Genomic DNA, 14,565 nt, shown 5'->3' with positions numbered 1-14,565 from the left:
ATCCCAGTAGGATATTCGTCTCTCATCAGTAAATGTAAGTGACACCTAAGATCTGACTCTGGAACTAAGTGTGTGTGCGAGCCAGAAGAGCTGTGGGGATGGGAGATGAGATGCTGTGGGATCCCCGCTTCTGCCTCAGGCAAGAAGGAGGGACCCACCCGAAAAGAGCAACAAACAAGCGCGTCGCGTCCGGCAACTTCAGTACGCAGCTGTATGGTATCAAGTTTTGCCATTTATTTTTTGAATACGGGAAAGATTATGCACATAGCGAAGTGATTAGGCTAGAGATGCTGGCATCCCACAGTGACTACGGAGTATGCTCACTCACGTTTCGCAGTTACACCTCATATAATAAAGATACAATTGGGGCCCTGCCCGATTCTATGTACGTTCTATATCTGCCAACCAACTACCACTCCCCACGAATCCTATGTACAGTCGATTCTAGTTCTCGGGGCGGGGGCCACCAAGCAGCTGGTACCGCACCTGGGCCAGAAGGTTGTTGACACCGTCCTTTCCAAGCTTGTAGTACACCAGACCACCAAGGGCGATGGCGTATCCGAAGGCCTGGAGAGGAGTAACGGGATCGCGGAAGATGACCATGGAGGCAACGACAAGGAGGATGTCCTTGAGGACTCCGGACAGAGTAAGGACGAGGGCGGAGGTTTTGCCAATCTAATAAAAAAAAAAATTAGCGAATTGATGCTGCCAAATTCATTTTCAGCATGGCATACCAGGAAGACGACAGCAACGTTGAGCCCGAAAGCAACGGCGGCGTTAAGGAGCAGAGTACCCATGCCGAGTTGGTAGATGTCCGACATGTGCAGCGAGGGGAGCTCGACAACCGCAGTGACGACGGCGTTCATGACGGCGCAAGCAGGTGCGAAGTAGTAGAGGGAAACCAGGGGGTCCATCTTGAATTCGGCAGAGCTGAGCAGGCGCTGAACCATAACCAGACGGACAGACTCGAAGATGGTCGCGAAGAACTGGCCTAGAGGAGTGTAAATAAAATGGCCAGTCGCAGGAAGTAGAAGAGGACCTACAGATGAAACCGATCATGGTGAATTTGATTTCACCAATGGAGGCGATGATAACACCGAGGACGATGAAAGAAATGTTTCCGAGCAGGCTGAGCTTCACCGGCGCAATGCCCATGGCCCAGGTAGCAAGCAGTGTAGCCACAGAGTTGGTGGCCTGACCACATTAGCGGGAGTCTTTGCACATGGAGTCGAATGTATTCACCTTGAGCATCTGGATAAAGGACACACTGAGGTAGAGATAGGCGAGGTTGCCGCAGATCAGACTGAGAGAGAAGAATGCGCCAATGGGGACAATGGCACGCCTATAATGACAATATCCGATTAGACACAGCCATTGATTGTAATTTCCACGACGATTTCACTGACATGTATACGCGAGAGGTCATGGGCACCTGGTGACGGGAGTCGAGCAAAGTAGTGAACCGCGCCATGAGGCGGGTCATGATGGTAGCGAAAACGAGATGCCATGTGGTCAGGAAGATGGCTGGAGCATGTTAGTCGCTTGCGACGGTTTATCTCGGCATGAAGATTGGAATTGACGTACGGAAATCTGTGAAAGAGAAAAGTAACGACGGTCAGTCTATTGATCGCATACTGCAACAGCGCAGAAGATGGGGTTTCAACTCACTGAATCCAGCGGTATGGAGAATCCACTTGTTGAAGATGATCACACCGGAACTGAGAGCAATCCAGGTACTAGAGAGACATTAATGAACATTCCAAAGGCAGCCACCACAGATATAGAGTCGTACGCGATGTAGAAAGCCGGGTGCATGGCGGCCTTGGAAGGCTCCGCGGACACAGGCGTGTTGACGGTCGGCAACTGGGATTTAGCAGCCATGATGGACGGTCGCACACGAGCGGACTGGCGAGGTCGTAAGAGAGATGGGAGAACAAGGGAGGCCGACAGGAACCGGTGCAGGAGGAACTCCGCAGAATGCTGCTGGAGAAGAAAGAAAAAGAACAAGAAGAAGAGAAGGAAGACCGACGAAAAGGAAGAGGACAGCAAGGAGAATAAAAAAGCTTAGCGGCGGCAGGTGAAAAGCGCAGCGAGACTCCGTTTGGACGTTGTTTTGTTGGTGGAGCCCCGCCGGTCGTCAGCCGCTAATTCTGGTTTGCTGCTCGGGTTCCTGATCGGCGTCCCTCTTTCACTCTTCAATCTTCCCTCTCTCTCTCTCTCTCCATCTCTCCAGCCACTTTCCCCAGCCCACGTTCATCCAACTTCTATACACTGTACAGTGTCCACCCGTCTTCAGGGTCTCTTTCATCCTCGTCGATCATCTACCTCTCTTACGCATCCGCATTGTCATCTTGTCCTGCCACACCCCGATCAATGCCCATTGAGATGGCAGCTGAAAAAAAAGACACTATACATAGTAACCCCAACCAGTCGAGCAACAGCCGATCGCCTCCAGGGCCACGCGGCCCTTTGGGTCCAGCCTCGTCCCTCCGCGTCATCGCCCCTCCAGGCGTCAAATCCTATCCCGATGGCGTTACTCCGTCCTCCGAGCTCTAAGACATGCCCACTGTCTATCTCGAACACACTAACCACTTTGATCGCTTCAATCGCTGGTACCGTACTAATAAGGAAACTCACAATACCTGTTCGGAAAGTGGGTGGAGTCTGGTTGACCAAGGATATCTTCCGTGCACCCAGGGTTCTTCTGCCAGGGTCTTCGATAATTGCGGAGACTGTGTGCTTATCGATAGGAAATATATCCACAATTTTTTCCCCCCTAATTCACAACTGAAAAGGGATACCTTGCATACAACAACTTTTTTTTTTTCTCGTCGTAGTTCTTGGGCTGTGACACCCACCTTCAACACACTCTGCTCTCCATGACGTACGGGGGATGTGAAACTTGGAAGCGATGTTCTCCGACGCCTTATTCGTCATCCCCAACTGACATCTGCCTTGTCAAACATGGAACGCAGGAGAGGCAAAGTTGAAACACGATCCCGCTGTATTGCGGAGCATCGATACTCCGAACGGTTGATCGGCTTACGAAGCTTGTCACCCCAAAGCTACTATAGTAGTAAACACTATAGTTGACCGCAATAAAAGGCTAGATAAGGGTCCTCTGGGTGCTCCAACTCTGGGAAATCTCCGACCGTTAGGCTACCTACCTAATCCGCTATCTCTACCCGTTAGCCCACTTACCCATCTTTGGTCTCCCAACTTCCCAAGAATGAAAAGAAAACAAAGTACTACAAGCGGGCCTATGACATTGAGCCAGGAGTGGGGCATTTGCTCCAATCGTTCATCTGTTATTGATTTATCAAGTTTGTGAAGCTCGCCGGAGCTGGATAAGATGGTCAGTCCATCACCAGTTCCGCTCTGCAATGCGCCAACACCGAAGCGTCTGCACGTAGCCCCATTTTGTCAGCTACGTATCTGCCATCTTAGTTAGATGGATGTCGCCATTCGCCCACTAAGAACGCCATTCCCCACGGCCGACGGACTCCGGCGCAAGGGCCTGATAAGCGTTAGCTCCGACTCCGAGTTAGTCATGCGGCGTATTACACGCTCTTCTCCCCTCACGATGTTGGTGCTTTCTCCGTTGTCCATGTTATATCTAGTAAAGCTCAGGCTGTGATATTGGAAGTATCATAGCCTTCAGCCTCTTCACCATGTTGACTAGTCTGGTGCTTGGGGGACTTCTGGGTCTAGCGACCGCTCAGTTTCCTCCCGAGCCCGAAGGCATCACCGTGCTGAAGTCGAAGTTGCATGAGAATGTGACCATTTCCTTCAAAGAGGTGTGTACAGAGGACCTAGAAATGGATTTTAGGCTCGTCCCCGTACTGATTGTCAGCCTGGAATTTGTGAAACCACGCCGGGTGTCCGATCTTATTCGGGCTATGTACACCTTCCCCCCGGTTTCCTTTCCGACGGGACAGGTGAAGTTCAGGATTATCCCATCAACACGTAAGTAGACGTCGAAGAATTTGGAGAATGAGCGATCTTTGACCCTCAACCAGCTTCTTCTGGTTTTTCGAAGCCCGCAAAGATCCTAGCAATGCGCCTCTGGCCATTTGGCTCAATGGAGGTCCGGGTGGTTCATCGCTTATGGGGCTCCTCGAAGAATTAGGCCCCTGTTCCATTGCATCGGACTCCAAGACCACAGTCCTCAATCCTTGGAGCTGGAACAATGAAGTAAATCTCCTATTCCTTGATCAGCCAACCCAAGTCGGCTTCTCATACGATGTCCCAACCAATGGCACTTTGGTTCGGACTACCGACGGCGAAGAAGAAATCCATTCCGGTGATTTCTCCATTGACATTCCTCAGTCCAACTTCACCCACCATGTTGGTACCTTTGCAAGCCAGAAGCTTGCACAGACAGCTAATGGGACTGCATTTGCGGCTCATGCTCTATGGCATTTCGCGCAAACCTGGTTCTTTGAATTCCCACACTACAAGCCGAATGATGATCGCGTCAGTCTCTGGGCTGAAAGTTACGGAGGCCACTATGGTCCAGGTATATTTCGGTTCTTCCAACAGCAAAATGACAAAATTGCAGAGGGGACTGCAGAAGACGGTGCACAGTATTTGCACCTTGACACACTTGGCATTGTGAACGGTTTGATGGATATGGTGATCCAAGAAGAGGCTTACATTACTTGGCCGTACAATAATGTAAGACTACCCTCGTCTTATTTAAATTTGCATATTGTCTAATTCTGTCCAGACCTACAGCCTCGAGATCTTCGATAAACCCCTCTACGAAGAACTGATGTATAACTGGACACATCCAGGAGGCTTCCGCGATCAGGCCCTTGCTTGCGAAGCGGCTCTGAAAGAACGTGATTCCGGCTTGCCGCACCCAAGGAAGAATGTGTCTGAAATTTGCGGAGGTCTTGCACTCGAATGGGGAGATGGTCCCGTCACCTACTACCACACCTTCAATCGTGGGTGGTACGACATTGCCCATCCTAAAAACGACCCATTCCCTGCCAAGCACATGCTCGGGTATTTGACGCAGGAGTCCGTTCTGGCCGCTCTTGGGGTACCCGTCAACTTCACATCGTCTTCGAGTGCCGTGGCTACACAGTTCACAAATACTTTTGACATCGTTCATGGTGGCTTCCTGGATGCAATTGGTTACCTCCTCGACAGCGGAGTCAAAGTGCACATGATGTACGGTGATCGTGATTACGCCTGCAATTGGGTCGGGGGCGAAAAAGCCAGCCTTGCAGTCCCTTACTCGCGAATTACTGAATTTGCCGACACGGGATACTCCCCACTTCTTACGCCCGAAGGGATCAGCGGTATGACCCGCCAGCTGGGCAACTACAGCTTCACTCGCGTCTTTCAAGCCGGGCACGAGGTCCCCTCCTACCAGCCTGTCGCAGCGTATGAGATCTTCATGCGGGCGACTTTCAACAAGGATATCCCGACTGGCCTCTTAGCTGTTGGCGATAATTTCCAGACAATTGGACCCAAGGATACGTGGCATATCAAGAATATTCCTCCGGTTATGCCAAAGCCGCAGTGCTATGTCCTGAGTCCCGGGACGTGTACTCCGGAGGTTTGGGAGACCGTTGTGAACGGATCTGCGACCGTAAAGGATTGGTATGTTGTCGAGGGTAGCGGTGGTGCTGAGGATCAGGAGGGGTTCAGCATTCTGGGAGGGGATGAGCTGTAGTAGCTTAGAGGTTTACTGCACAACGTTGGTAGCACTTAGATTGAGACCTCAATCATGAGCGATATCGATATAGTCTGCTTTCTCATCTGCGAACACGTGATAAATCTTTAGCAATGAAAGTGGACCAATCAGCCGGAAGAAAACATACCCACTGTTGATGTGGAGCCAACAAAAAAGGGTCGACTAGTGCGCAGCTGAGGTTGATGGTCCAGTCTGCAAACTGTGAGAGTTTATTCACTGGTTACGAGCCCGGTGACGCCTGTATGGATCACGTGATAATGTATCAAGGTTGCGCGGTCGATCCGGCCCCCTGACCGTTGTCGTAAAATCCAAGAATAAGCCACTGCCCAAGAATATGGCCACCACCACCAATGAGGAGCTAGGGTGTGCCGAATAAATGAGGCAGTGTGTTGACGTGCAGAGACAGACTAGCTCATCACCCAGCAGCTGGGGTTGATTTTTGGCTGGTAAAGTCTGCAAAATATGAGATGGTTGACATCCTTGGGGTCTTCAACTGAGGAGTTGACTGAGAGTGAGGGGGCCTGCTCTTAGATCGGTTTATGACGTATTTCTACTATCCACTATTTCCTACTACAAGGGATCTCCCGATATGCCAGTGTTCGGTCCAAAGGCTCGTTCTCCTTAAGCCTGCGGCTGGGTTGTGAATTATACACATCGAACTAAATAATACAAGGCTGTGTGAGAGCTTCGAAACCCGTCTTATTCAACTACACATATATAATTAAAAATAAAAAATAACTCCCTCGTCAAGTGCAACCAGATATTAAGTATTACATATAATCCAATCAATGGAAGCTTCATGCATATCCACCACGCAGCCCGTTCTATACCAAGTAGGTCGTATCCCTCGTAAAAATTGTTGCCAACACTATCACGCGCGTGTGGACATGCCCCTCATCGCTATATCATGTCGTGTCAGTTTAAAACTGAGCAGCTAACTATCTGTGAAAGGTCAAATACTTACAGTATTGAGTAGAACCGTAGTCGATGCTATCCGGGCCCTGCTGGGAAAAGGCCGTCTTCTGGGGCCGAGTCTTGCTCTGAGCCAGGGTAGTTGCGTCGCTGAGAACAGATGCGGAGTCTTCGACGTGATCATCCGTGGGTTTGCCGTATTCATCAGATTTGGCCTTGCTAGTCTGTCTGGCCTTGAAGGATCGGTAGAGGCCATTCAATGGAGTGAGAGGCATGGTGGTGAGGATGTAGTTGATTGTTGCAAGGATGTGAAAGTGGTGGAACGATTGATTTGAGAGAAACTGAGTGCTTGATTTCAACTGCTCTTGATTGTTCTAGTCTATTAGTTCTACATGACCTTTGCTGGGGAAGGCTTTATATGCTTGATGCAAGCAAGCTGAGGCATATACTTGGCGAACTAATTAGGGTCGGCACTCGGAGCTCGGCGCACGAGCCATCGGACCGTAAGCCACTGTCTCTCGTCTCGCAGCAAAGGAACGAGGCTATACTAACAACGGCTAAACAACAATGGCTAATAAGGCTGCCTGTCCAGTTATCTCCCTTCTTTATCTCCCCCCGCTCCCTCGTCGATTTCTTTTTCTTTCTGTTGCGTGGTCGGAGTCGGACCTCAACTACGGACCTCAATTCACATTTGACTCACAGGCATCTGGCTGCGCATCGCCATGTCTGCTCCACGCCGTAATGGACAGTTATCGTCCTGTGAGCCTTGCAGGAAGTCTAAGCTCCGATGCGACCATTCAGCCCCAACATGTAATCGATGCGTCCGTCGGGGTAAATCGGACCTCTGTGTTTACCACCCAGCTCCGCTCACTAAGCCGCGCGAATTATCACGACCATTGAAGGCCACTAAGATAGCAACCAAGGAACAAACGCTGGTGCCTGCAAAGACACTGACATGGGATAGTCTGGGCGCTTCATCCCCGGTGACTGTGTTAGGGTCAGCGGCATTTCCAAATTCGTCGAAGCTTCCATTCTCAGGATCAGGGTTCCTGGGTCCTACCAGTTATTCTGGTGCTTTCAGCAATAGTGAGCTTGATGTCGTGAACTTTCCATCATCCACCAAACCCACCCCTATCGACCCTCAGCAGGTGGCACGGGGTGCCCAGGTCCTCTTTCTGTTAGAGCACCTACCGTTGTATGCCGAAATTTCAGAGAAGCGTTTTGCCATTTCAGCGGGATGGGTTTTCGGTATCCAACTGATGGATCAGTTGTTCAAGGTCCTAGGAGAGGTTTACCGCAATGCAATCCAGGGCTCGGGAAACAAGTATGCTCGCCTTCTGGATCTCTCCAGGGCCTTTTTTAAGAATACATTAACTCCTATCGTGACCCATGACTCGATGTCGTTGGCCGAATACTTCTCGTTGGCATCGCCGCGCTGGGAAATGTTATCTTTACTTTTCGCCTTTGTCGGTACGGCAACATACCAAATACCACCGCATGGTCTGGGACTCGAGCATCAGGACGAAATAACAAGCAAAGAAGGGTTGCGACAAATATGCATGCAGGCAAGCCAGACATGTCTGCAGTTTTGCAATCATTTAGGGACCCTCAGTGACCCTTTGTCGTGGGCTATGCTCCAGCATGCAATATATCTATCGCATATGCATGGCAGTAGCGGTATGTCATTGACAGTTATATCATGTTTCATATAGCAGCTAAGGAAAGCCTAGATCACAGAACATGGCAAATGCTCGGAGATATCACGACCACAGTCTTCGCACTCGGACTGCACCAACCCGATACCGATACCACAGCTCCATTCTTTTTGAAGGAGATCCGGAAAAGAACGATGGTTGGGGCATATGCGCTTGACAAAGAGCTTGCAACATTCCTAGGCAGGCCACCACGAATATGTTGGCGTTATTGCAATATCCAATACCCATTGGACATGAGCCACGAGGAAATTGTTGCCGAACCCGCTATAAGAGACGCAGCTATTGCACGCCTAGATTTCGAAGGCTGGAATATCGACGGCCGCCTCGACAAGGGAGCCAACGCTCGAGCTGGACTGGCTGCTAGTATCGACAAAGAGAACGCGCTGGAAATATCACTCAGTAACAGGCTAGACGGATTAGAGGAAAAGGTTCAGTGAGTGGCATGAGATCAAAGCTACGATGGGATTAGCATTAACTAGTAGCTGCTGAACAGAATTGCTTGCAAAAAGTCAGACGAACTACGACGCAGTCTACCTGCATGCCTACAGTGGACAGAGGATAAAACAGATCCGCAAGTTGCATCTTATCACGTGGAATTTCTTTACCATGAGTTCCTGCTATTGCAGACTCTTTACAAACGGGTTGGAAAGGGTATTGATGCTTTCGCCAACAAGGCTTTGGAGATCATTAGCACCCTACTGCATATGGTATCATTGGAGACGCGCTCAGGCCGAGTCCACCCAAGCGTCATCTTAGATGTGAGTTTCTGACTTTAATGACTGTACCTTTGCTCCCACTTCTCACCAACCCAGCTCTGCTACATCGGCCTTCCTGCCGCCGGTACGCTTTGCACCGAACTTCTGCGACGATCACAGCCCCAAAATAGCGTAGCTACCGCATTGCCACAAACACCGTTTCCCCGTTCCGATATTATACAGAAGTTGAGCGTTTTTGTCGCGCAGTTGAAAACCTTCTCTCGCCAGCAAGAGGGTGATTACGAGATCTGTATTAAGGGGCAGAGGATCATCTCTCAGGCGCTAGATAGAGTGCTCTCACCAGCACCGGTAGGCGTGGTAGCTTCTAGTGATATCGCTTTAGATCATGAGGCCCCAGGAGGCGATATTGGAGATAATGACTTTATGGCGTTTCTGGAGACGTTTGACTGGGAGCAAGAGATGAGGTTGACTTTTGGATGTTGAATGAGCAGCCAAGCACGTCCTGCAACGAGATCGCGCGTAGATATTCGCCGTCGTGACTTGAAGTAGCTCAATATCTGCTAAATTGCAACTAAGGGGGTAATGCACGCTATACCTGGAGTCGCTGCACAGCTGGTTGAGACCGGTGATATAGTAAGAATGTTCGTCAACGACCTCGAATAGGTAATTGAGCGGAACGATCGGCGGATTTCATTGATAATGGAAGGTTTAGGTTGAATAGCGCAGTCCCATCTACCCGGATCAGCAAATAATTCCGAGCAGGTGCTTTGAATCCCCACAGTTTTGCGCGTCCTCTGCCCTAATAACTTAGGGTGAAACCGGTAATCTTCTTTTACCCACTGCTTATCAGGCTCTTGGCTGATATCTTCACGGGAACCGGTGGACGGATATCGGAGACGTCTGGGCCACCATCTCCGACGCCGTCGGGTAAGGTCATGAACGCACGGTCGACTAATATAATCTGTGCGGATCGTAATAACAGAAGAGTGACCAAATAACATAATGCTTGGCGTGTGCTATCTACCCCCGAGCACATACGTTGTTTTGACACGCCATGGCTTTTGAAGTCCGAGGGATCTGCATGCCTTGCAATTCGTTAAATAGGCTCACCTGCAGCTATAAGAACTCTCTCTTCCCTGGTCTTCGAAAGACATAAGATAGTATTCTGCTTCACATCACATACGATCCCTCGTTTCTTCCAGTGTCTGCGAACATGAGGATCAACGAGACGTCCACTCGTGGCCTCAGTGTCCTTTCCCTACTGGCTCCGGTTAGCGCCACTCTCTATGACCAAACCATCCAGCTCGCCCAAGGCAAGGTGCAGGGTACTGCTGCATTCAACGAAAGCGGTGCCCCTTCCTATATCTCCAATTGGAAAGACATCGCCGTTTGGAAGGGTATTCCATATGCCGCCACAACAGGTGGAGAAAACCGCTGGAAGCCGCCGCAGAGGGCCCCATCCTGGAACGGCACCATGAAAGCCACTTCATTCGGGCCCAGCTGTCCTAGCTTGTCAGCTGGTGATGGAGTGAGCGAGGACTGCCTGTCGATCAATATCTGGAGCCCTGCAACAGCCACTGATGCCAAGCTGCCGGTCATGCTGTGGTCCTATGCGGCCGGAGGTGAATCCAGCCAGAGTACCTATGACGGTGCAGGAATGGCGGCAAAGGATGTTATCTTCGTCAGCTACAACTACCGCACAGGGCCTCTCGGCTGGCTGACGCTGCATGAGCTGGCCGAGGAGACTGGTGCGACGGGCAACTATGGTCTCCTCGATCAGATCGAAGCTCTGAAATGGGTATATGAAAATATCGCCGCTTTTGGCGGAGACCCCGAGTCCATCACTGTGGCCGGTCAGTCCTTCGGCTCGGGCGCCGCCTACCACTTGGTCAACAGCCCCCGAACCAAAGGTATGATCAAGTGTGCGATCGCAGAGAGTGGCCTCAAGGACCCATACGATCCAGACCTGTGGGGATACGGAAGTGACTACCGGAACATGACCTGGGCGTATGCCTTCAGCAAGACCTACGCAGAGTCACTCAATGCGACGAGCGTGGCCGACTTGCGCTCTATGAACCTCGAAACGGTCCTTAGCGGTACTGGTGTTTCCGATTTCACCGGCTTCGATCCAGTGCTCAACTACCATGCCATACCCAACAAATACATCGTCAGCCTGGACGAAGGTGCACCCAATGACGTGCCCATCCTAGTCGGAAACAACAAAGACGAGAACGGAATTGATCTGTCCACGACCTATACCGTCGCCGAGTACAAATCAGAGATCAACTCCACCTACGGACCTTACGCCGCCGAGCTACTGGCGCTGCATCCGGCCGAAAACACTACCCAAGCCACAGCTGCCTATAACTCAATCCTACGTGCTGGCTACTGCACCTCCACCTGGTCATGGGCCAAGCGCTGGAACCAGTCCTCCACTGAGCCCGTTTACTACTACCTCTGGACCTACTCGCCCCCTGGCTCGGACGGAGCCACCCACGGCTCGGAGGTGTCCTACGCGTTGAACAACCTCTACGCCCAGACAACCTCTTCGTATACAGACACTGACTACGAGGTGGCCAATATCATGTCATCGTACTGGGCCAACTTTGTCAAGACGCAGAATCCGAACAAGGGCGGCTCTTACAACAACGGTACCCTGCCGTACTGGGGTCCTAACGTGCCGGCTCAGCAGAACACGTTCGAGCTTGGCAGCCTGTGGAAGAAGATTGCTTTCGCAACGGCCAAGGAGATCCAGCTGTACTTGGAGTACTTCAAGTATGCTACGCCCAGTCCGTACTAGATATAGTGGGCAATGTACATATATCCTCTCCCGTTCGGGGTTGACATTCTCTACTTTTAGCTAGCTTTGCCTGAAACATTGTATATCATACGTCGTTGAGCAACCATCAGATACACTGAATGATTATTTCGCTCCGCTGTGAGAGGATATCTACTCCCGCGTACCCGCACATCAACACTGTGCATGATACACCCGGGGACACTAGCACCGTAAAGGGAACAGGTCCGGTTCCAGACGATAGTCTAGGAGTATAATCAAGATGGTAGAATTAATTAGGATTCGGAAATTTAGTGAACCTAGGTGACATGGCACGGCAAGTAACGGAATTTGTGGGGATACATTACGTAGGGCCGTCGGGGATCGGAGGGCGAAAGACATGGCCACCTCCGACTGAACCCTCAAATAGGGTCTCCCCGAGGCACAGAGTATCTCCACAGGGCCGGGATAGAACAGCCTGTCCCCATCCAAACTTGGTTCCCTGAAATTGTTAAGTTGTCGTCTCGATTTAGAATACAAAGTGGACATTGTCTGATGGATAACAAGAAAGAAAAAAGAACAGTGAATGAGGAATGAATGTCAATGTCGAGGCAGTGTTCGTTCCTTTAGCAGGTTATTAAAATGTTTTGCATGAATTGAGAGGCTATCTGGCGCCTAGAACACAAGAACCACAAGGCTTGTGTTAAGGAAGCGCAGTGTCACGCCCATATCTATAAGACTGCCTCAGTACCACAAAGCCTTATTCCAGAAGAGGCTCTTGTCGTTGGCAAGATCATCCAAAGTAATGGATATGGTTGTATTGAAGTTGATAGTGTTCGTCGTATTTCCATACTTCAGCCAGCAGATCTTGTCGTTGGGCCAGAGGGTGTTGAGATTGCCGGTTAGGATCAAGGAGAGGAGGTACTTTTGCATGGTGCACTGCAAAAGAAAGTCAGTCCATAGAATTAAAATAGCAATCAATCGAAGAAAGACAATACTGCAACCGTGACATTGGCCGACGAGGAAGAAGAAGAAGTCAACCCATTAGCCGGCACAGTACTATAAGTACTACACCAGTAATAAGTCTGCTCCGTACCATGAGTAGCTTCCCCAAGATTGACAAAGGAATTCCGCGTCTCATTATGCAGCGCCTGAGTCAGAGCCAATTTCTTGCCGGTCATGTCGAAGCCCTGACGGATGTCGGAAACACGGTAACCTGCATTCGCGTTATGCGAGGCAGGATAAAGTTTGATGACATCTTCCACCACATCGTCCGTGATTGAGGGGAAGTACATTTGCAGCTCGGCAGCAATATCTGCTGCGCTGGTGACAGAGCTGGAGCTCTGGCTGTTTTCTTCGTGGCGCTCATGGGAGATCACAACGGGACCGCTTAAATTGAAGTTCTTCTGGTACAATTGTGCTTCGTCTTGGAACTGTCAGCTTCGTTGTCGTGAAGTAAGTACTGAGGATGGGAGAGTTACAAGTATCGGCAACTATGTCCCCGTCTACCCGCGGCTGGAGCTGGTAGCTGTAGTTGCTGGCGACTTCGCTGCCAGTGGTCATCAGAGTTGTGTAGTTGACGGAGCGCATGCAGGTGATACCTCCCCCTGGGCAGCCGACTGCAGTCGATACGTTCTGCCAGCCTGTTTTTCATGGTAAGCTAGCCGAAGTGATAAGAAGGATTATCGTCCTGACCTCTGCTTGGTGGTGACCGGCTCCAGGCACATGTCCAGGGGACATGATGTATGCCCCCTTAAAGAGCTGGGGCGTCTGTCAGCGACCATGGCAACCCCTCTGCGGGAAGCTACTTACCGTCAACTGGAACATCACCTGGATGTAAGGTTACAGTAAGGGCCAGGGATAAGGTGGTGGGCTTGGATCCACACCCTTGGGGTTCAGCCGTTACAGGATAGCTATAGCTAATATTTTCATGAATGCCAAGTCAATTGAAGCACAGATAGACTTGGACCACTCTGCAGCGTCGGTCATCCGACACGGAGAGAAAATTGCAGGCGCCATAGACCGGGAAAGATAGATTCCGTCTACCTGAGCAGACGGAGCGATATGTCCTATCAGATAACATCATAGAATCGGAGTTTGCTGAACCTGCTTTAGTTTCCTTTACCAAGTACCAAGACACGGGTCGACACCTTGTAATCCACATCTTTCCTTTATTTGAATCAGGCGACATTAGATTGTGGATGGTGATGTCTATTGGACAGTGAATGGTGGAGTCCGGGGATCGGGATAGTAAATCTCCGCTTGGCACCGGCCCTGGCGCGTAAGCTGCCATTGCATCTGGCTCCACTTGAGTCTAGAGACTATGTCTCATCATTCGCTTGGTTTGCACGCGTGGTACTACTTTCAAGCTGCTTACTTAGGGACTCATGCCCCGCCATGTTACTATTGCGTAGACTAACAACAGGCAAAGTCGAACGGTGGCGTGAATCTATTGAAAACAGACCCTAAACCCATTAGAAATGCCACAACACAAAACTATTATACGAGAACCTTCATGCGACATGACCGTTACTGTAGGTGCACCCCCAGGCAGAGTAGCAGAACACACGGCGCATCAGACGACTGACCATTCTATCCGCTATGCTCTGCAGTGTAGGAAATTTGAACTTAGTCTGGGCGGATTAATATCGGCGGAATAGCTGGCCGCTCAGCGAAGGGCCATGGCTGCTATTGTCGTTGGAGTAATTACCTGCAAGGATGCCGGAAAAAGGATTCAGT

The 14,565-nt window shown here is 50.5% G+C and overlaps 6 protein-coding genes across 6 annotated transcripts; 3 read left to right on the top strand and 3 right to left on the bottom strand.

Annotated features, from left to right (window-relative positions):
* Window positions 1-444: 444 nt before the first annotated feature.
* AKAW2_52013S (uncharacterized protein) lies at window positions 445-1,881 on the bottom strand (the record flags this gene model as incomplete). The annotated part of the gene is made up of 8 exons (XM_041692006.1): window positions 445-675; window positions 735-991; window positions 1,044-1,194; window positions 1,243-1,342; window positions 1,407-1,524; window positions 1,585-1,590; window positions 1,669-1,736; window positions 1,793-1,881. 8 exons carry the CDS (start codon window positions 1,879-1,881, stop codon window positions 445-447), a joined length of 1,020 nt encoding a protein of 339 aa, XP_041545434.1.
* Window positions 1,882-3,671: 1,790 nt separating this feature from the next.
* On the top strand, window positions 3,672-5,686 carry AKAW2_52012A (uncharacterized protein; the record flags this gene model as incomplete). Its single annotated transcript, XM_041692005.1, has 4 exons — window positions 3,672-3,797; window positions 3,854-3,966; window positions 4,020-4,677; window positions 4,730-5,686. 4 exons carry the CDS (start codon window positions 3,672-3,674, stop codon window positions 5,684-5,686), a joined length of 1,854 nt encoding a protein of 617 aa, XP_041545433.1.
* An 892-nt stretch (window positions 5,687-6,578) lies between these two features.
* AKAW2_52011S (uncharacterized protein) lies at window positions 6,579-6,894 on the bottom strand (the record flags this gene model as incomplete). The annotated part of the gene is made up of 2 exons (XM_041692004.1): window positions 6,579-6,607; window positions 6,672-6,894. The coding sequence occupies 2 exons, from the start codon at window positions 6,892-6,894 to the stop codon at window positions 6,579-6,581; spliced, it is 252 nt and encodes an 83-aa protein (XP_041545432.1).
* Window positions 6,895-7,341: 447 nt separating this feature from the next.
* Window positions 7,342-9,533, top strand: AKAW2_52010A (putative chromatin structure remodeling complex protein RSC3; the record flags this gene model as incomplete). Its single annotated transcript, XM_041692003.1, has 4 exons — window positions 7,342-8,296; window positions 8,350-8,767; window positions 8,828-9,092; window positions 9,147-9,533. 4 exons carry the CDS (start codon window positions 7,342-7,344, stop codon window positions 9,531-9,533), a joined length of 2,025 nt encoding a protein of 674 aa, XP_041545431.1.
* A 730-nt stretch (window positions 9,534-10,263) lies between these two features.
* On the top strand, window positions 10,264-11,850 carry AKAW2_52009A (carboxylesterase/lipase family protein; the record flags this gene model as incomplete). The annotated part of the gene is made up of 1 exon (XM_041692002.1): window positions 10,264-11,850. One exon carries the CDS (start codon window positions 10,264-10,266, stop codon window positions 11,848-11,850), a length of 1,587 nt encoding a protein of 528 aa, XP_041545430.1.
* A 720-nt stretch (window positions 11,851-12,570) lies between these two features.
* AKAW2_52008S (uncharacterized protein) lies at window positions 12,571-13,416 on the bottom strand (the record flags this gene model as incomplete). Its single annotated transcript, XM_041692000.1, has 3 exons — window positions 12,571-12,765; window positions 12,825-13,252; window positions 13,308-13,416. 3 exons carry the CDS (start codon window positions 13,414-13,416, stop codon window positions 12,571-12,573), a joined length of 732 nt encoding a protein of 243 aa, XP_041545429.1.
* Window positions 13,417-14,565: the final 1,149 nt, after the last annotated feature.

Source organism: Aspergillus luchuensis, chromosome 5 (assembly GCF_016861625.1).
Source record: "Aspergillus luchuensis IFO 4308 DNA, chromosome 5, nearly complete sequence".
In the NCBI taxonomy this organism is placed as follows: domain Eukaryota; kingdom Fungi; phylum Ascomycota; class Eurotiomycetes; order Eurotiales; family Aspergillaceae; genus Aspergillus; species Aspergillus luchuensis.
This window is presented reverse-complemented; position numbering and strand designations above follow the sequence as displayed.